This window comes from Myodes glareolus, chromosome 8 (assembly GCF_982192425.1).
Source record: "Myodes glareolus chromosome 8, mMyoGla1.1, whole genome shotgun sequence".
Lineage (NCBI taxonomy): Eukaryota > Metazoa > Chordata > Mammalia > Rodentia > Cricetidae > Myodes > Myodes glareolus.
In genome coordinates, this window is record NC_142033.1 from 70,707,404 (window position 1) to 70,727,284 (window position 19,881).

A 19,881-nucleotide genomic window follows, 5' to 3' on the forward strand; every position below is an offset into this window, starting at 1 on the left:
TCTTCAGAACTTGCCACCAGCAGATACATTGTGGTTCCATCTTGCCCCCGGTGTGACCTCGGGGCAGGACTCCTGAGGCTCTGTGCCACAGAGTCCTGCCACCTGGAGGTGCTGTGAGGTGAAATTGTGACAGAATGTGTCCCCTCAAACTCCGCACATAACCTCCCAAACTCAGAGTGGATCTGGCATCCTTTCACAGACAAGCAGGTAAGCAGAGGGTGAGCTGGGGGTACAAAGCTATGAAGAGAATGCATTGCCCGTCTTAAGTAGAAGCTGATGTAAAAGGCCACAGCACATTCTGGAAATGGCAAGCTATAGAGGCAATAAAAAGGTGAGAGGTGGAGGAGCGGATGAATAAATGAACAGAGGATTTGGAGCAATGACACCATTCTGTATGATACTGGAAAGGTAGACTCATGTCACTAAACCCACAGTGCACTCAACATAAGAGTAGACCCTTGCGGAAATGAAATAATGGACTTTCTAGGTTAACTGCATGTCAGTATGGCTCATCACTCACAGCTTATATATCAAGGCCCAGAGGTTAATAGAATCTCTCAGAGGGCCTTCCTGGTGCCACAACATACTGTCTGCTCCCTTTCTTTCCATGAACATAAACTTCCATGTGGGATCACCCACAAGATGAAAAGAAATACAGAGGCCCCTGTTAAACCAGGAGGTTTCCGCTGCTTTGAGAACAACCCTTTTGGGGGTACCCAGGCTGAAGGTGGCTGAGATAACATCGTCAGAATGGACCAGTGGCCCCAACTGCATTGTCTTCACTGGCCCAGCCTTCCTGGCTGTCGGTCAGAGATCCAGCTGTCCTCTGAGTGTGTGGGGGCTGCACCCTAGTGTGGGTAGCATAAACTCTTGGAGGCTGGCCAGGAAACTTCATCTGCACACTCTGTAGACACTTGTAGGAGGCCAGCCTGTTCCCATGGTTCTCTTACCCACTGTGCCTGGGGTGAGTGAGCTGTCTGCAGTGGGGTGCCTCCGTCCTCTGTAGAGAGCAGCAAGAGCTCCAGGGCGGTTCCTGAGCCCTTTCTGGTCCCATCTGTCTCTCACCAGTTCTCCTTCTGCCTGGACTTCCAGAAATCCACCCCACACAGGCGGCTGGCACATGGAGTGCCTTGGTCGAAAGGAGCAGGCAAGGATGAGAGGAGGCACAGCTGGGTATTCATCTTGAACCCAGACTGGCTGGGAATCCTTCCACGCCAGGTTGTCTGGGTGAACACACTCCAGGACACCTGGGCAGAGCGGTACAGGACACCTGGGTGGAGGCGATTAGGACACCTGTGTAGAGGGGGATCTAGGACACCTGAGTGGAGGGTCTAGGACACCTGGGTGGAGAGGGTCCAGGACACCTGGGTGGAGGGGATCCAGGACACCTGTATGGAGGGGGTCTAGGACACCTGTGTGGAGGGGGTCTAGGACACCTGTGTGGAGGGGATCCAGGACACCTGTATGGAGGGGGTCTAGGACACCTGTGTGGAGGGGGTCTAGGACACCTGTATGGAGGGGGTCTAGGACACCTGTGTAGAGGGGGATCTAGGATACCTGAGTGGAGGGTCTAGGACACCTGGGTGGAGAGGGTCCAGGACACCTGGGTGGAGGGGATCCAGGACACCTGTGTGGAGGGGTCTAGGACACCTGTGTGTAGGGGATCCAGGACACCTGTATGGAGGAGGTCTAGGATACCTGGGTGGAAGGGACTAGGACATCTGTGTGGAGGGGGTCTAGGACACCTGGGTGGAGAGGGTCCAGGACACCTGTGTGGAGGGGTCTAGGACACCTATGTGGAGGGGGTCTAGGACACCTGTGTGGAGGGTCTAGGACACCTGGGTGGAGGGACTCTAGGCTATCTACAGTTACTCTGAACTCCAGACCTTAACTCTGAAAGCCTTTTGGGGGTCTGAGGTACTTGGCCTGGGTTCCAGGGCCTCTGTTCTCCCTCAAGGAGAGAGCCAGCCACCCCAGCAAAAGTATCAAGCAGGTGGCCCACAAGACTCCCTAATCCTTGTCACCTTCCTGCCAGTCGACTCTGCGCTCTCCTCAACTATTTATCTTCAGGCTAAGTGGCCTACAACTCTTCCTCTCCTTTCTCATCACATCCTTCCCTCCTCCCAGAGTCCAGTCACTAGAGCATAGACAGGTGCCCACTGCCCATCTGCAGCCCAAGCCCAGCACAACTCACAACATTCTAGGAGACGACCGAGAATGAAATCAGCCTCTGAGCAAGGGCCAGCACCCCCAAGGTCCATCAGGATGTGCATTCCAGCTGTAGCCTGAGGTAGATGTCACAGCAGGGCCCAGCAAGTGAGGCAGAGTGGACCTAGTCAGGCCCAAGTAGCTGGGCATCAGATCCCAGTCTTCCTCCTTCTCTTTTTGGCTTTTCCATTTCTACAGAAGGATTTGCTCATCTCTGACTGTGATACTGCTTTCTGTAGCTGCTGCAGACTTTCTAGAACAGTTCAGAGCTAAAACAGCAACAAAGCAGTCACAGAGACAGCATCTCGGTCTACAGAACCTTCCAGAGTCTGCATGCTCATAAGACTAGTTCCTCAGAGGGACACTTGGGACCTGGGTCTCAATCCTCTAAGAACACAGATCCCAGGACTGGTACTCCTCAGCGCCATCCCCCACAGCACCCTTTGCCAAGGTTTGCTAGAAATCTCAAAGGTCAGCTGTTCTTGTATTTCCAGAATCTATTGATTTTGTCTGGGCTGCTAAAGCATCAGCAACACTCTCACTGTTCATTTCTGTGACTGCAATGGAATCCATGAGGAGGCACAATTTCTGTCCCCGTCTATGGGGTCCTGTAAGCCAACCTTGGGGCCAGGGTGGCCGTTGCACTTGCCGCGTACATCTGCCCTCTCCAATTTGCCTCCTATACTCAGTGGGGGGCTTTAATCCAAACACTCCCTCATCCTTTCCCTACACTGCTGTCTGCTTGCCTTGCTTCAGGTGATGACAGGAAGGCACCTGCCCCGTGCCTGCTCCATCTTACCTCTCCCCTCTCACAGGGCCCACTCTGCTTCCTGCAATCAGAGGTGATTTGAAGTAACCCAGGGGCCACCTGACAATAGAGCTGGGCCAAGAAGGTAGAACTGCAGGAGAGAAGATAAGAGGCTGGTGCTCCAGCAGCCCTCAGGAACATCGTGGCTTTACTTACTTATTCCTGCACATGTCCAGTACACAGAGGAAGCACCGCACTGGGCAGCCCATTCTCTACAGCCTTGGACTCATTCCCATGTCTGAGGAAGGTTAGGTCTGTCCTCCCAGGGCCCTGGTTAAGGATCATGGTCTCAGCCTGTGTCATGAAATGTTTCCTCGGCCAGCTAGATGACTGGAAGGGTCCTCACCTGCCCCTCACGCTCGCATCTCAGATTTGTTACAACTATGCCAAAGCAGGGAGCTGCTTGGCCGCTATTGTAGGCGCACAGTCCTGTCCTCTGAAAGGCAGCCCCTGCCACCAGTTAGGGCCTAGCAGAGCAAACATTCACCGTCTGGGCAAATGGAAACAGTTCCAACCCATCTTCCTCTTCAGTCTCTGAAGCAAGTCCTGCAAGGGAGAGGAGATGCATTGGGAAACGGTGAACACCCTGTCACCAGGGCCATTCAAGAGAGCCTGGGTGTCCATTAGTGTGAGCTTTGAAGGAAGAAGATAAGATGAAACCAAGACAGATGTCAACTTCTTAAAAATTTCCTCTTAGGGGTCTGGAGAGGTGGCTTGGTGGTTAAAAAGGGCAAACTGCTCTTGCAGAGGCCCCAAATCACATTTGCAGCACCCACACTGGGTTTCTTACAACTGGCTACACTCCAACTCCAGGGATATCTGACTTCCTCTTCTGCCCCCTGGAGGTAGTACACTCTCTCACACAAACCCAGACACAGCTGTGCTCACCTAAACATAATTAAAAAATAAAAATAAATCCTTTTCCAAAAAGTCCCTTCTCAGCTCAAAACAGCAACAAAAAAACTCCCATGTCTGGCACCTTGAGTTCCATCAGAGCTGAGAGCTAGTGAGATTTAACTTCGCAAATCGACCAACCATCACCCGCCTCCCCTCCCGGTGTGCACCTTCTTGTGGAGCTCAAAATGAAAACTGTTCATTAGAGCGACAGGTTTACTGGTGTGCAGCGGGGACTGTGTGGGGCTCTTTCCCCTTGAGGAGGAGAAATCACGGCTCTGAGGAGCAAGAGCCCATGCAGGGCCCACATCTCAGAGGGAACAGCTATGGGACAAGTTTTATTTGGGGATTTTTTTTCCTCCCCGTGTCAGAAGCACAGGAGAAATGGCTCCACTGATCATGGCTGCTATGCTTTAATGGCCCCACCAGGATGCAGCATTGGAAATTGCTCCCATTGCTTAGAGCTCAGCATTGTTGCGGGGAGCCAGGTGTCTCCAGGAACTGGGTGTTTGCAGCCTAGCTTGGGGGCTGGTGCCATGTGGCCTCAAAGGTCCTAGAATGTGAACAGTGTGGGGTCTCTGATGGGCCTTGTGCTCAGGAGACTTGTCCGGAGTCAAGCAGAGCCTCAGTCTAATGGATAAAAATGACTTTTTCCATCCTTGGAAAAAGTCAGTTGAGAAGGAACAGGGCTGGATATGGGGCCTCAGTTACCTGGACAGAGGACAGCATTGCCTAGAAGCCATCCGGCATGTACTGAGGAAGAACCTTCTGGATCTTTTGAAGTCATTGAGCAGATCTGGTTGATCCGTATCTCCATCCAAAATCAGACCCTTGGAGCATCCTTCTCCAAGCCTGGCTGCTTTATCTTTACCGATGACGGAATGAAGCAGGGCTGCCGAGGGACAGAAGTGCAGACCTCTGGCCTGGACAGTACTAAGCCCAAGCAGCAGGAAGAGAGTCCCCTGGAGGGCAGTGATATCAGAGGCCACAAGAACCACGGACTTAGGCAGACACCAGCCCACAGCTTCCTGGAAGTCAGGGCTCCAGAGTGATGTGGGAATGCATATTGCTTACTCTCTGGACCGCTGGACCCGACTTCCTGGTGCAGAGCCATCTTCTTTCCCACCCTGAGAGAAGTAACCCACTTCTCTCCCTGCTTCTTAGCCTACCGACTTGGATGGGATCGCAGCTGGGCTTCTTTTTATTGAGTGCTGGACTGTAATATTGAGCTACAGCTGGTCGCCTTCCAGAAGCAGGAAGTTGGGGGGGGACACAGGCATACCCGACACAGGTGTACCTCTCCTGCCCCAGTTTTCCTCTCTTGGGGTGCTGCGTGTTGGGACCTGATGCAGTTGTTGAGAATCTTGGGTTCATGACCTTATTCAGTGGTCGCCCTACCACAGAGTGCATATAACTTCTCAGCTCTGGCAAAGGCATCCGACAAAGCAGCGAATTCCCAGGACCCATCAGGTTCAGAAGCATGAGAGGAAGCAGCAAAAGGCTGTCACTCAGCAACTCACATCAACAGCTTACACGTTCAGCTTGCAGAGTCTTTACCTGAGAGAGGGCTCAGAGAAGGGATAGGACAGAGGAAGTGGCTGTGGGCTTCCAGAGAGCATGGAGAGAGAGAAAGAGGGAGAGAGAGAGAGAGAGAGAGAGAGAGAGAGAGAGAGAGAGACTTATGTCTTTGCTGTTTCATAACTGCCTCAGCTCAGAGATGTTCATGTCAAACAGCACATTTGGGGTGACATATTGGGGTTTCCTTCCACTCTCTCCTCCACTAGCCCTGAATGCACACATAAGGTCTCTAGTGTTTGCTGCCTGTGGCTGCCACTGAAGTCTTCGGTCCAGCCTGAAAACCAGCTCCATGTTCACTGCATGGTCAGATCCTGACAGAGGAGGCCTGGCATACTGCTCATAGTGAGGACAGGCAGATACCCTCCTTCCCTGTCCTCCGGGTAAGGAGCAGTCTCTTGTCCTCAGAGGCTCAAGAGGTCCCCAGTTACTATGCATGCCGAGCTCTCATTTCAATGCACAATAGTATATTCGTCAGGGCCATATGCCGATTGGGGGGGCTAGGTCCTGGGGATTCGGTTCTCATCTCAGTCTCTATGGACGGTAAGGTACTCTCGGAGCTCAGCAAGGGTGTGCCAGAGGAGGCCTGCTCTGCCCCATAGACAATCAAGGCAGAGCTGCTGAGGGGAGGAGTCTGCTGAGACTGCAGACTGGGAGAGCAGGACTAGGTGATCTGTATTGTTCTAGACTCCATGATGGGTGGGGACCCTTAGAGACTGTGGAGCATTGGGGCCATGGCACAACACGGCACCTTGGATCTCTGGGAGCAGAAAGGAAGCTCATGGTATTGCCAGTTCTCCTGGCCCCAAGCGCTCTCCTCTCTAGCACGCTGATGGTAGATAACAGAGCTCCTGGACTGTCTAGTAGTTTTCCATCATTACAGAGCAGATGACAGGCCTCTGGGGAGACCAGGTCAGGTTGAGAGGATCCCTTGTCAGCTCTGAGCAATGAGACTGAGGCACTTTTCCAGAACCTTCTGAGTTGGATACAGGCCATTTTCTCTTACCATCTGTAAGCCCAGTGAACAGGCCAATCAGTCACTGCCTCTAAGGGCTTATTGAGACTCTGAGAAGGAACCTTGGCTAGGGCACCACACTTTAGAGCTGATAAAATTTTCCCACACCCACTACCATGAGGACACGCCCACTCTCCGGGTTGGATCCCCAGAGTATCTTCACTTACAGATGGAGACATTCAGTCATGCCGAGGGGCATATGGCGGCTGTACTTTCTGCTTGTTTGCTGTGAACCCCAAACCGCTGTAAAAACTAAAATCTCTTAAGCAAAATGCCATCTAATAAAGTCAGAGATCACACAGCCCCTCAGGCCAGGCTACTGCTTTTCCTGCGTGGGTGTATCTACGGCATGCTCCTCTCGGCCCCGAACCATAGCTGTTAATTTGGATGCACCAATGCTTAATCCATTTATCAATCTATGAGTTGGGGGGCTCTTTACAGGTCTTTTCTATTATTAATGAGGCTCCTATAAACACCAAGAAGCAAAAAGCGCAACAGAAAGCCCGTGAGAGTCACACATGTGGGCCGTCACGAAGCAACATTCCACATGGCTGAGCAGGCGCAAAAGGCGAATGCTTCTCCAGGGCATCCGGGCCGCTTCCCTCACTTAGGAACTGCCTCTGGAAGACAGCATCCCAGCGTGGCCCTGCTACCTCAGAACACGTGACCTCGAGACCTGACTTTCTGGTGCCTAATCATCCATCTTCCTTCCCATCCTGAGAGAAGTCAACCCACTTCCTCCCAAGGATATGGGGTAGGAGACTGGAGAGAGTGGCCCCGGGATCTGCCTCTGAGTGAAGCCATCTCTGTTGAATGCTTCTGCCTCTCAATGGAGCCATCTCATGTTCCAGGTTCCTCCCCTGCTATGACCAGGGTTAGGGAGTTCGAGTATAGGCTGTCTCTCAAAGTGCCACTCCCAGGGTGTCAGCCTGCCCCTGGGACGCCACCTCCTTCACATTCATGTTTGAAAAAGTCGTGCCCCTCAACTCTGAGGCAGCATGATAGAGGGGTATGTTCACTCATTGCCCTAATTTTCAAGTCATGAAAACTCTGCCACCCCGCAACTGGGCACCTGGTCAAATCAGACATCCACCCTGGCTGAGCCTCCTTTTGGGAGATAGGTGGAATTGGTTCATGCTAGATGTCCCCAGTGAGTGGTCTGTGCCCTGGCCTCATCTCCTCCACAGCAACCCGAAAAACCCCTGCCTCCCAACCTTGCGATATCCCCGGTCCATGTCTAGAGCCTGTTCCTGCTCTGGGCAGGTGACTCAGGCTTGCTTCCTGGTTGTGACAGGGATATACAGGGACAGAGGAATGAACATTAGCAGAGTTAAAGAAGACTGGGTGACAAATAGGTTGACAGATGCTTCTACCTGCAGAGGTGTGGTTGGGCAAAGGCAACAGCAGACCCTAACTAGACTCTGTGGTCTGAAATGATGGTCAGGGGTCTTCAATAAGGGCCAATGAGTGTGCCCGATTGCCACACAATATGCTCCATTGGCCTTCCACAGAGTTCAGGAAGACACTACGAAAGCCCATAACTCCACTTTTTTTTTTTTTTTTAACCTCAAGAGGCCAACTCACTGTGACCCAAAATGTCCCATCTCCCATGCCCAGGCAACTCCAATAGTGGTCTGTGTCCTCTCCCACTGGTCATCTGCAGGAACCTGAGCTGATTGGTCTTGATCTCCTTGTTGCCTGTGGGCTCCCAGATGACAGACAGGGATAGTTGCCTTGAGGGACACCAGTAAAAAGGAAAAGAATGACACACAGGAAATTTGGACAGACTTTCTATTGTCCTAAGAACACACCCAGTTTCCTCTGAAAACCCAAGGGTGAGATCTGGGAGGCTTTGTCCCTCCTTGAAACAGGGAACTTACAGGGTACACTCCTATGAAGTTGGCTGTTTCAGCAAGGGATACATTCTCAAGACAGGAGGGACTTGGACTGTAGAGCAGCCTTGACATGGAGACATCCAAGGGACCTCAGACAAGATTCTCCAAATACCAGTTTCCTTGGGTGATGCTCAATGCTCCAAGCTGTAGTTGTTCATATGTGCAAGCACATGGGGACACCCTGGGGTGCTGGAGGCTGCCTGAGGGCAGAGCAGAAGCTCAAGAGAGTGTCCCCTCTATGGGAACTAACTTCACAGTGGTCCCAGGCCTCCATAGCTCCTCATGGTGAGTGGGAAGATGGGTAGACACTCCCCTGCTTTGCTTAGCCATGAGGCTCTATTCTGAACCCCAAGTCTGTTGACAGTTCTGGGGCAGGCCTGGACCTCTCACACATTCACAGATGGCACTTCTGACATTTACAAAGTACCTACTGGACACAGGCCCGTTTGGAACTTGGGGTGGATGGAGTGAGGTGGGACACTAGAAACCTGGGAAGCCAATATCCTGTGTCTGACTCAAAACCAGGAACAGAACTGCCTGAGGACTTAGGTCAAGTCAAGACCAAGCTCTGTAACTCACAATCACCTGATTGTTGGTGACTCCAGGTCTTCACCCAAGCCTGACGCAGGGCAATGTGTTTTTCTTCATAGGTTTATTGCTGAAGGAATGAAAACCAAAGCTCGGTGCAAGCCAGAGCCAAACCATGTTCCATCCGTGCATTGGTGGCTCCAGGAACCTGAAGTTACACTATATGGTCAGCTGTGGCAACTTCAAAACCTATCCACATGCTGAGTGATAAAGGTGCTACACTGCTCATCCCCATCCGTCATCATTTGTTGCCCTGGCCCTGAAGTAGACACCTCTGAACATGCTCAAGCAAGATGAACGACAGCCACTCTTCTGCTCTCTGCAGGCACAGCCTGGAGCCCACATGGACTGGCCTTTTCCAGTTTCCCTCTGCCAAGAGGGCAAACCCACCCTTGGCTGTCCAGCTGTGGCTGTCTAGCCAGGGCCTTTATTTAGCAATACCAAAAGTGAGATAATCACTCTATTGTTTCGCCTCCTATTGAATCCTTATGGAGGCAAAAACAGCAATCAATTTTGAATAACAGCTTCATTTGAACCAATTCAAAGAGGGCTGATTTTGCTTCCAATTCGATTTGCGATGGCAGCACCCAGTAGGAAACCGGTAACTGAATTATTTTTCACCACAAACATTTTGGCATTTTATATCCTGGGTGGGGTGATCTTAAAAGCTGCCTCATTGTTCGGAGTCGTTTCTAAGACGACGTGCCAAACACAGAGCAGGCTGTGTTCACATTGCCATGGGTGCCGACCTGCCGCAGCTCTCACAGAAGCACCGAGGGTCAGTCTGTGGATTAAGTCAGGGATAATGAAGCAATTGGAGTGGCATGTAGGTCTCAGGCACTGACCAGGCCCATGGGCCTAACCTTTAATCTAAGTGTGGTTTGACTTAGGAGTGGAGGAGACGGCCAGCCAGGGCAGCATGGGTTCTGTCCACCAAACACAACTTGGATCCTTCATTTCTCCAATCTCGTTTGCTCAGCTCACACCTGAAGCTGACAGTGGTGGCTAGGGTGATGTGTTGAGGGAGGCAGAGTGGTGGGCATCAGGGTCATGACCAGCACCTGGCTTCCCCCCTTGGCGCTCAGTTATCATGTCTGTTAAACAGGCGTTCCTGATGGGGTGTGAGAGGCAGACACAGAGGCATGATAGGTACGGCACCCAATTGCTGCCTCAAGCCTGGTCTTTGTCACTGTTGTCTTTGAGGTCCTCCTCCCTATGTTCTTGGGGAAAGAGGGAGGGTCTGTAGCAGACAGACTGGGTGGGCATCCCTCTCCTAGCGCTCAGCAAGCAGGCCAGCTCCTGTGCTGCAGCCCCGGGGAGATGCTCTTTCTTAGGAGTTACATTCAGTAGGAGCTGATCAAATGGGGGAGAAACCCGCCCACCAATATCTGAACAGCCGGAGGCAGCAGCCGGGTCTGCACTCAAAGCGGAAAATCCCCTGTAGCATCAGAATGGAGCAGGGCAGAGCCTGGGTCTCTTGATGCTGCAAGCTCTCCAGCCGCTTGCTGTGACCACCTCAGAGATCAGCACAGACCTCATGTCTGCACCGGAAGACAGGGCAGTGGCTAGCTTAGCCTCAGAGAGCCTCTCTGGAGGTGAGGCGGGCCCAGGGAGACGTAGGTGGGAGGCTAGGCATGACATAGACTGAACGCTAGTTACCAGGGGCAGGAGGCAGGGTGCAACCAGAGGTACAGGGATGAGCAAAAAAGGGGTTCTTCTGAGATTGGTTTGTTCTGGGCCTTGGGAGCAAGCTGGGAAGAGACTTGAAAGCTCCTTGTGCTGGCAACCTTGGAGTTTTGGTGACCCCAGTCTCATGTTGCTGTGGGAGTGTGAAGGCCACACAGCTACATGGCCACAGTTTCAAACATGGCTGCTGACCCTCAGTGTTTCTGACTCTGACACTTAGGGCCTGTGGTTGTCGATAGAAACAGGGCTTGGAGACTGGGCCGGTGTAGTAAACTGAACTTGGGGGTTCACCGAGGTACCTGAAAACCCTTCCTGGGAGCAGATTCTCCCAACTGAGGAGGTCATATACCGCAGACTTCCTGGTCTCCAGCTTTTTCTTGTCAACCCCACATCAATAACCGTGTGCATATCCTGTTTCTTTTTCTCCATGGCTGCCAGGCAGCTTTGGGCCCGGTTTGTGTTCAGACCTGAGGGCGGGATGCCTTCCACCCGGCTCGCTACCCAGCATTCTATCTGCCCTGAGTGGACTGATTCCTTATCTTGACCATAATGATTCCATTGTGCCCAGGCTTTTACTGTGAGCAGCCACAAATCCTCTTGGCAGGAAAGAAATACATTTTTGGTCCCCAGGGCTCGCTTTTGGCCCAGAGTCTGCAACTGACCAGGTTTCCCAGGTTGACTTCAGAGGACTGAGCTGTACTCTGCTGGAGGCACCTTAGCCCTTTCACCCCCTCCCGCCTTGGTGGGAGGTATACGAGGTGGGGAGGGGAAAACTGTGCCCTTATTACACTGGGTACAGAGTGGAAGGAGGCCTAGTGAGAACCACAGGTCCCTTCCCAGACAGACCCTCTTTTGGTGGTGGAGACAGGTCCCTGCCACTTCCTCTCTCTGTCCCTCAGTTCTAAGAACCCTACCTACCATTCATGAAATCCCCACCCCACACCCATGTACTGCCCCCGAGATACACCCAGGGATGGGGGGCAGGTATCCCCAGCTAAGGGGAATGCATGGGCTGGAATACGAACTGGTGTCACGGTGCTAGTCTCAACACCGTGGGGGGGGGGGGTGTCATCGCCTCTAAGTCTCCTTACATATGGGACTATCACAGGTCCTTGAAGCTGGCATTTAACTGGACAAAAGGCCACAGCTGCCCAATCAGACAGGCCTGCAGGCACTGTGTATTTTGAAACAACACTGGACTGGGCTGGACTATTTGAGCCCAGCCCATAGATCTGATATAAAAACACAGCCACTGCCAGTGTTCCAGGAAGGGTGGCCTTCTTGCCATCAGGTGTTATAACAACACTGATGCCTCCCCTCCTCCGCCCTCACCCCAGGGGGCTTCAGAGATCCGAGCTGCTTGGTTGTTAAGTATTAGCAGTCCCAAGTTCTTTTGGACTCGGTCCTGAGCTGTAAGGGGATATCCGGATTATGTTTTCCCTCTTCACCGACTGAGTGTCTGCATCCAGGTTAAGTATACTCACATGTGTCGGTGTGTGCTGCAGGCTGGTGCAGGCAGGGGGACCTGAGCACCCTATACTTAGGCCAGCACCCTCCTCCACCTTGCCGGGGTGACTTCAGGATTTTGCCCGAACTCTTCTTGAGGCTGTGCAACCTCTATTGTGAGGCCCAGAGGCACAGCTGATGTCACCCATGAAGCTGAATTTAGGACTGAGTCTGGGTTCTCTGTAGCCGGTTCTTTCAGAGTAGTTTCTGCTCCTCTCCCTCACCACTTCAGGAACATGGGCCATAGTCACCTCTAGGCCTCAGTCTCCTCAACCATAGACAGAGTCTGACAACTTTGGCTCTGTAAAAGAGAGAGACCTGAAAATAGAGGAGGCCAATTAATGCCAAAACCATAAAGACCACGACTACCACAGAAGTAGATGGAGGTGTTGGCCCACAGCTCACGGGGCCGCTCCTCCATACACTATGGGTGCCTGTGGGAACAGTCAAGGCTGACAGCATCCCAGGGACCTGTGAGCGACTCACCTCATCCTCAAATGGGAGGCACGCAAGGCAACGTCCCTGCAGGGGGTTTGTCTGTCTAACCAGCTGCTTAGCTGCCTCTCCAGAGCATCGACTCTGAGAGCCTCCCCCCCCCCCCCCCCCCCCCGTGTAGGGCGCAAGCTAGAGCCTAGAGCATCATTCCTGGGATTAGGAAATGAAAAAGAGTAGGGTTTTTTGACAGCCTCCAAGGTGCTCCAGCCATGTTCGCAGAGCTAATCCAGAGGAGGCCTGGCTCTACTGCAGCTGGCATGGCCTCTACTGCACCCAGGCACCCAGGGTCCTTGGAGCTCCCTGATGATCCAGACCATGCCAGACTGCATAATAGGACAGTTCTGGCTGCTGGGCCAACAGATTTCTGCAAAACTCAGTCTCCCAGAGACTCAAAGCCCCCCCCCACAACCCTACCCCGACACCCCCCCACAGCCGAGGAGGTCTCTACTTCTTCAACCTGGCATCCAGACTTTCTCTTTTACCCACAACCCCAGTATTCAGTTTCCTAAAACACATTTGCCCTTTCCAACAGCTAGTCCCTGCCTGAGTCCCTTCCTCCTCTGTGGGAATCCATTCCCCACAACCTAAGGGTTGGGGAAGACCTGCCTGGAAATCTTTATTTTATGGTCAAATTTTGAGTCAGGGATCCCAAACCCTGCATGGGTGTTATGGCTAGCTGTGTGATCCCAGACAAATTTATCCCCTCTCTGAGCTCCACGAAATGTGCCTGGAGCAATATTTACAGAATTCAAAAAATGCTACTCTGCTCAAGACAAAGGTGTCTTGGGTTGGATTTGGGGCTATTGAGTGTAGAGAATGGGGACGGCCTCCCTATCTTATCAATAATCTGGGCTCTATTCTTGGGTGCTCTGAGATGCCGGTTCTACAGTAACAATTCTGAGGCCCTGAGCCCAGGAGGCCTTTCTGTAAGCGTATGGGAAAATCCCTGGATATAATCCCCGCCCTAGTGGGACCAACCGTGCCATTTCCAATGTATCACCCCCAGGTCCCTGACTGGTAATCTCACAAAGGGCCCTCTTCACAGGGCCAGAGAGAACTGAGATCTCCCTGATCCACTTTAGGTAGTTGATTCTGTTCCTCTTACCACTCCAGGCTCAGTTTCCCCAGTTGGGCCTAAGCCTAGAACACAGTAAGTGTGTCACCACATGAAGTGATGGTAGAGCCTGACACTGTGGGATGCCGTGAGGATCCACAGTGGATGAAGAGGCCAAGCAACTGTATGTGCATGCGTGTGTGCATGCATGTTTGCATTATGAGTGTGTGTGTGTGTGCACGCACGCATGCGCACGCACGCACACGCACATGCAAGCCCAAACTCTTTTCTCAAGATACAGTTTTGGCAGTTCTGGCCAAAAAGGACCTGCTCTGGTGTCTGACTCAGGCAGGGGATTGGGGAGGACAGGACTGATGGGGGTGGGGACACGGGAGAGATAAAGGCTAGGCAGTCCCAGCAGGGATCCTGGCAAGAGCCCTCTAGCCTACCTATCCCCGTGAGTTGGATCACAGGTGTAGAGGCGACTCTCCCAGGCCATGCCCAGGTCCTCACAATCTTCCTCCCAACCTACCCTGGGGACTTGCCATATGGGGTTACAGGGAGAGCTCATCTGGTCTTGGCTTGGCGACAAGAAGTCTCTCAAAAGTATTTTATGCTGGGGACTGAGGGTTGAGCAAAGGCCAAGAGTGGGTGGCAATAGGGAGAAGTCCGTGGGGGTCTCTAGATCCTCCTCTGCTCAATGGGCCACGATGACCCCGGCTCTGATTCAGAAGCAATACCTGGGGACTGTCCAGCACACTCTGATCACCCAGCAACTAGGCAAAGACATCTGGCCATGACTCTAGTCCTTGTGTAAGGGAAGACTTCTTGGGACATGTCTCACCCCACCTTGCCCACTTTAGGAGACAACCCAAAGAGTATGCTGTATGCCAGTGTTACAAAGAGCTCTTAGGACAATGCACACGGGTGGAATGTGGGGAGGACACCTCCCAGGATCCAAACTTGGAATCAGCTTGAGACCCTCCATTCCTTTGCCCCTTAGTCAATTACAGAAAAGAATTTTGAGTATACACTTTGCATGTGCCCCAAACATTTAAGTATTTAAAGAGATCCCCCCTCCCTCATGAAAGAGAGACAGAACTCAGCTCTTAGAACACCCCTAGTGTGTGCCTGTGTAGGATACTTGGAACAGTCTAGAGAGTTCTCCCACACCCTAGCTTAAAGACTGACCAATGTACCTCACACTTAGATTACAAAGGTTTATTTAGAAAATGGTTTGGTTGTTTTGGCTGTCATTGTTTTTGGCAAACAAATACTCTCAGTAACCGGAGATTGTCTGCACCCTCTCTCCTCCCCCAGATAGACGCTTTTTAGGTCATAGGAAGTCAGTCCTTGCTGACAGGGAACACTGAGAGTCGGGGGGGGGTCCTTTCTTGCTGCAGCTGTCTGCCATCTAAAACCCTAACTTCACAGCCGCACTCCACAGAAGCTCTCTCAGGAACTGGATCCACAACCTAGCCACAGCCACTCGCTGAGATGGGAAGGCAAAGGGGTCTCCCTTTCTCCTCCCCACTCCCCGAGGCCCAGTTGTCTCTCGCCCAGCTCCTGCTGGTTACATTCCACACTGTGCCCTGAATTCCAGGCCACTCCTGGAACTCTGCCTGCCCGAGTTCAGAGCTGTCCAGGAGGTCAGTGCCAGGAGGCCTGAGGGTCACTGCCTGAAGCCCCTTCTCCTCCTTCGAAAGAGGATGTGCTTGAAAGAGCGCCTGAAGTCCTGATTGAAGACGGTGTAGATGACCGGATTGAGCGAACTGTTGCAGTAGCCGATCCAGAAGAAAAACTTAAAGAGCGGTTCGGGCAACTGGCAGGCCTCGCGGCAGATACCATACAGGCTGTAGCTAAAGAAGAAGGGGAACCAGCATAGTACGAACACGCCCATGACCACCGCCAACACGAAGGTGAAGCGCTTCTCGCGCGCCTGGGCCACCTTGCGGCGGCACACGCTGCTGCGCGCCCGGCGCCGGCGCGACAGAAAGAACTCGACGGAGCGCGAGCTTGCTCGTGACAGGCGCCCGCCAGGTCCTGGGGACCGAGACGCTGCCCGAGCACCCTGCTCGGCCGCCAGCCCCGGTCCCTGTCCGTCTGCACTGCCCATGTCCCCCTCGGCTCCCTCTCTCCGCCGTCCTCCTCTGCGCAGCGCGCCCCTGCGCCTCCGCCTCTCTGCTGCGCTGCTCTCATCTGGCTCAACATCGGTGCGCGGCGGCGCGCAATGCCCGTTCTCCCCCGCCGCCTTGCCCAGCCCATTCTCTGTGGTCGGGGACGCACCGTCGGGGCCAGAGGGGGTACGCTTCTCGCTGAGCGTACGCGTGCGCAGCTTGGCCACGCGGTAGATGCGTGCATAGACCAGGCCCATGATGAGGCAGGGCGCGAAGAAGGAGCCTATGCAGGAGGACAAGATGTACCAGGTCTCATCGTTGAGGCCGCACTGCGGGTAGGCGGCGCCGTCGGGCCGTCGGTAGAAGGAGACGAGAGGCGGGAAGGAGATGACAGCCGAGATGAGCCACACGGCCACGATGGTGGCCTTGACACGGCGTGGCGTGCGCTTCAGGTTGTACTCTACCGCCTGCGTCACCGACCAGTAGCGGTCCAGGCTTATAGCACACAAGTGAACGATGGACGAGGTGCAGAAGAGCACGTCCAGTGCCAGGTACACACCACACCACACTTGCCCGAAGTACCAGTAGGCCATGAGCTCATTGGCCAGCGAAAAGGGCATGACCAGTGTGGCCACCAGGATGTCAGCTGAGGCCAGAGACACCAGGAAGAGGTTCTGCGGGGCACGCAGCGCTCGGCTGGTCAGCACAGCGATCACCACGAGCACGTTGCCTACCACGGTGAAAACGATGAGGAAACCCACCACGGCTGCCAGTCCCGCCACGGCACCTGCGGAGTACTGGCCCGGCGGAGGCCCCCAGTCAGTCCCCGAAGCGTTGGCACCCCCGCCGCTACCCCAATCGCCCGCGTCGCTCCCGTTGGGGCCCTCAGACGCTGCCACCGCCAGCGCCGCGGCCAGAGCTGGGGACGCCATGGTCCTCCCGCGAGCTACGCGGTCCTGCCAGGAGCCGGGGCGCAGCCGCGGCAGCTCGGGCGCCCCCCAGCCAGGGTCGGCGTCCGCATCGCCGCTTGCTCCTCCGGCGTGCCTGCTGGGGGCCGCGAAGCCCAGGAGCCGGTCCTCGGCCGTGGTGGCCCGGCGGGCGGGCTGCGCACCGGAGAGCGTGGCTGCCGGGCTCCCCGCAGCTGCCGCGCGCGTAAGTGCAGAGCTGGAGGTGCCCGGAGAGCGCGGCGACGCGGCGGTGGGGGGAAGGGGGGTAGGTCCCGGGTCTTCGCGCGGCCCCGCCCTCGGCCTGGGTTCAGTGGGAGCGCCCGGGCCGCCAGCCCACGGAGATGTAGTGTCCAAGCTGGCGCACGCTAGCTGCTCCACCGTCCGGGTACCCGACTGGGCTGCAGGCTTCAGGCGGCAGCACGGACAATCTGCTTCCCATCCTCCTGGCTGAGGCTAGGCGAGCCAGGGCGCGGGCTGCCGCTCTTCCGGGCCCCCGCGCCCAACCTCCGACTGCAACTTTACTTTGCCGGGCTCGGCGCCTACACCAGCTGTCCTCCTGCTGCTCCGGGTGCGGGCGCCCCCCGTGGTCCGCGTTCGGCCGTGCGGGCGCCGCCTCGCCCTCCCCGCTCGCGGGTGCAGTGTCTCCGCCGCCGCCGCGGTGCGCTTGGCGCAAGTGCAGCCGCTCGGGCTCGGCTTCCAACTTGAGTCCAGTTGCGCAGCGGGGAGGGTGCAACGGGGCGGGGCGGGGCGCCCCGCAGGCCCGAGCCGCCCGCCCGGGGGGAGCGGGCCGGGAGCCGGAGCCCGCGGCCGCCTGGGCGAACCTGCCGGCGGCGCCGGGGAGGAGCCCGAGGCGGCGGCGCAGGGCGCGCACTCAGCGAGGGCGCCCCCTCCAGGGCTGACTGCAGCTTGCGGAGCCCGGTTGAGCGCGGGCTGGCCTGAGCGGTGAGTTCTAGAAGCCTGCTCTTTCTAAGACCAAAGCCTCCACCTCACTCGGTTATGGTTACAAGTGATGGAGCGCGCGGGTGCGCACGCCCTCATGAAACAAGGGGCTGGCCTGGGTCGGATTGGAGAGCGAGCCTGTAACAGCGTTGCAGAGAACGCCTCACCGCCTGTGTGAATCGTTCCTGTGGAGCTTGGGGTCCCTGCTCCCCTTCTGAGCCACCTCCTCAATCGGCCTCAGTTCCCTCCTCTGCGCACCTCCCAGTGCTGCGGGATCGTGAATCATAACCGCGGTGTCAGTGGAGGCCCGGATCAGGCTCCCAAGCTCTATATCAATTGTTGAAGTTTAATCTTTATGCTGTGCGACCCTGCTTTTCAAAGCTGGAGGGAACACTCAAGATCAGGCCTTTGACAAACTGACGTGCCTGATGGGCGATTTTGTGTGAGTGGGTTCAAGAGAGAGTGAGCAAATGTCGGGGAGATCTTGTATGTTCATTCCACAGAAGTCCTGTCACCCGTGGCCTCAGCTGAGTGCTAGAAACTGATATCTGCCCCGAGGCAGCCCTGGGTCTATGGAGACGGAGCTCTAGGGAGGAGGTGGCCAAGGGAATAAACTGGGGCCCTCAGACTTAACGTTTCCATGCTGAAGGAGGACCGTTCTCGCCATCAAGGCTGGCCGGGACCTCTCCCCACACAGTCAGATAGCCGGGAAAGGGAGGGGCTCTGGTGTCCAGAAAATCATCACGAGGGCCTATGACACCTGGACTTGAAGCCTGCTCTGATGGCTGCTTCTCCCTGAGCTCAATTGGGGAGCTTTTTTGTCTGGTCTGCAGTCTTTGAAGACAGTGCAGCTTCCTTGGGAGCACTGCCGCCCTAGAGGATCTGCAGGGCCTCTCTGCAGGGCAAGGGTGCCCAACTAGGATCAGGCAGAAGTGAAACAGTTCAAACCATGAGCCTGTCCTGAGTCCTGTGTCCGTGCAGGGCATGGTTCCTGATGCCCACCCTGGGTGCTTTCTTACTCAGGAGTAGCAAAGTGCCCTGTACTGTCATTTGAGAATGTGATCTTGGAGGAAGAGCCACTATGGTTATTAAAAAAGGTCTTTCTTATCCCGAGGCCATAACAGGGACCACTGATCAGAACTTCAGCTGGTTTGTGCAGAAGCCTCCATACCACAATCCGATCATCAACACCTGAACCAGAGAAGGACTGGCCTTGCGTTTGGTGTTCCTGTCTGGCTAGGAGAGCTTTTGGAGGGAGGTGACAGCATGTGTCACCTTTGCAGTATACATATGGAGGGGTTATTAGGAAGAGGCCTTGTGGACCAGGCTCCCTAGGGACTGAGGTATTCCCTAGTGTGTGAAGGCTGCCTAGAACAGAGTGCTCCTTAGGAGTGGGGGTGTTCCTTCCGATGGGATGCTTCCTAGGTGAGAATGTGCCCGGGGTGGTCCTAGAGAATGGGGGAGCCAAAGGAAGATGAGGAGAAGGTCAAGTGGGCACTGGTCAGATACAAGAGTTAGAGAGATGGCTTCTCCTCCCCGCAGGCAGCACTAGGGACCTCCCCGGATCAGAGCGGAGCCCTCTTGTGAGAAACAGCAGGGACAACAGGTAGCTGCCCAGACTGTGCACAGCCTCACGCTTACAAGTGATGGCTGACTAGACACAAGATATATAAAGGCAAAGGGATCTGCCCTGGGAACAGTGTGCAGGGTCAGCCTGGCCAGGGCATCTGGAGGGCTTGCCAGTGCATGACCTGGGTCCTTGGAGTTGATGGCTACATGTTGTAGGGATATTGGCCACAGCTCCACTCTGGGGTCAGCAACCAGAGGTAAGAGTTGAGGAGCCTGCTCTTAGTCCTTGGCTTGAGAGCCCTGGGCTGCATTGGGGCAGGTGTTGAGGCCTCTGAAATAACAGGGACATATAAAGAGGCTGGACGGGCTCCTTTGCCCAGAGATAGCCAATTAAGCCCGACAGTCTGCTTCTAGTTGTTCTGTGGCAGGCAAACAGTGTGTGCACCCTAAGAGCAGTTGGTGACAGGCCACACTGGCAGCAGTGGGTGTGTCTGTACCCACTCTGTGGAGGCATGCTGGGGAGATCCTGGTGCATTTCAGAAGGAAAGCCACATGAAGTGAAGTATCCTGGGTATTCAGAGGTAA

At 54.7% G+C, this 19,881-nt stretch overlaps 1 protein-coding gene across 1 annotated transcript; it reads right to left on the minus strand.

The window, feature by feature from the left end:
* Positions 1–14,930: 14,930 nt before the first annotated feature.
* On the minus strand, positions 14,931–16,773 carry Adra2c (adrenoceptor alpha 2C). Its single transcript, XM_048415274.3, has one exon. The coding sequence runs from the start codon at positions 16,771–16,773 to the stop codon at positions 15,397–15,399; it is 1,377 nt and encodes a 458-aa protein (XP_048271231.1). The 3' UTR covers positions 14,931–15,396.
* Positions 16,774–19,881: the final 3,108 nt, after the last annotated feature.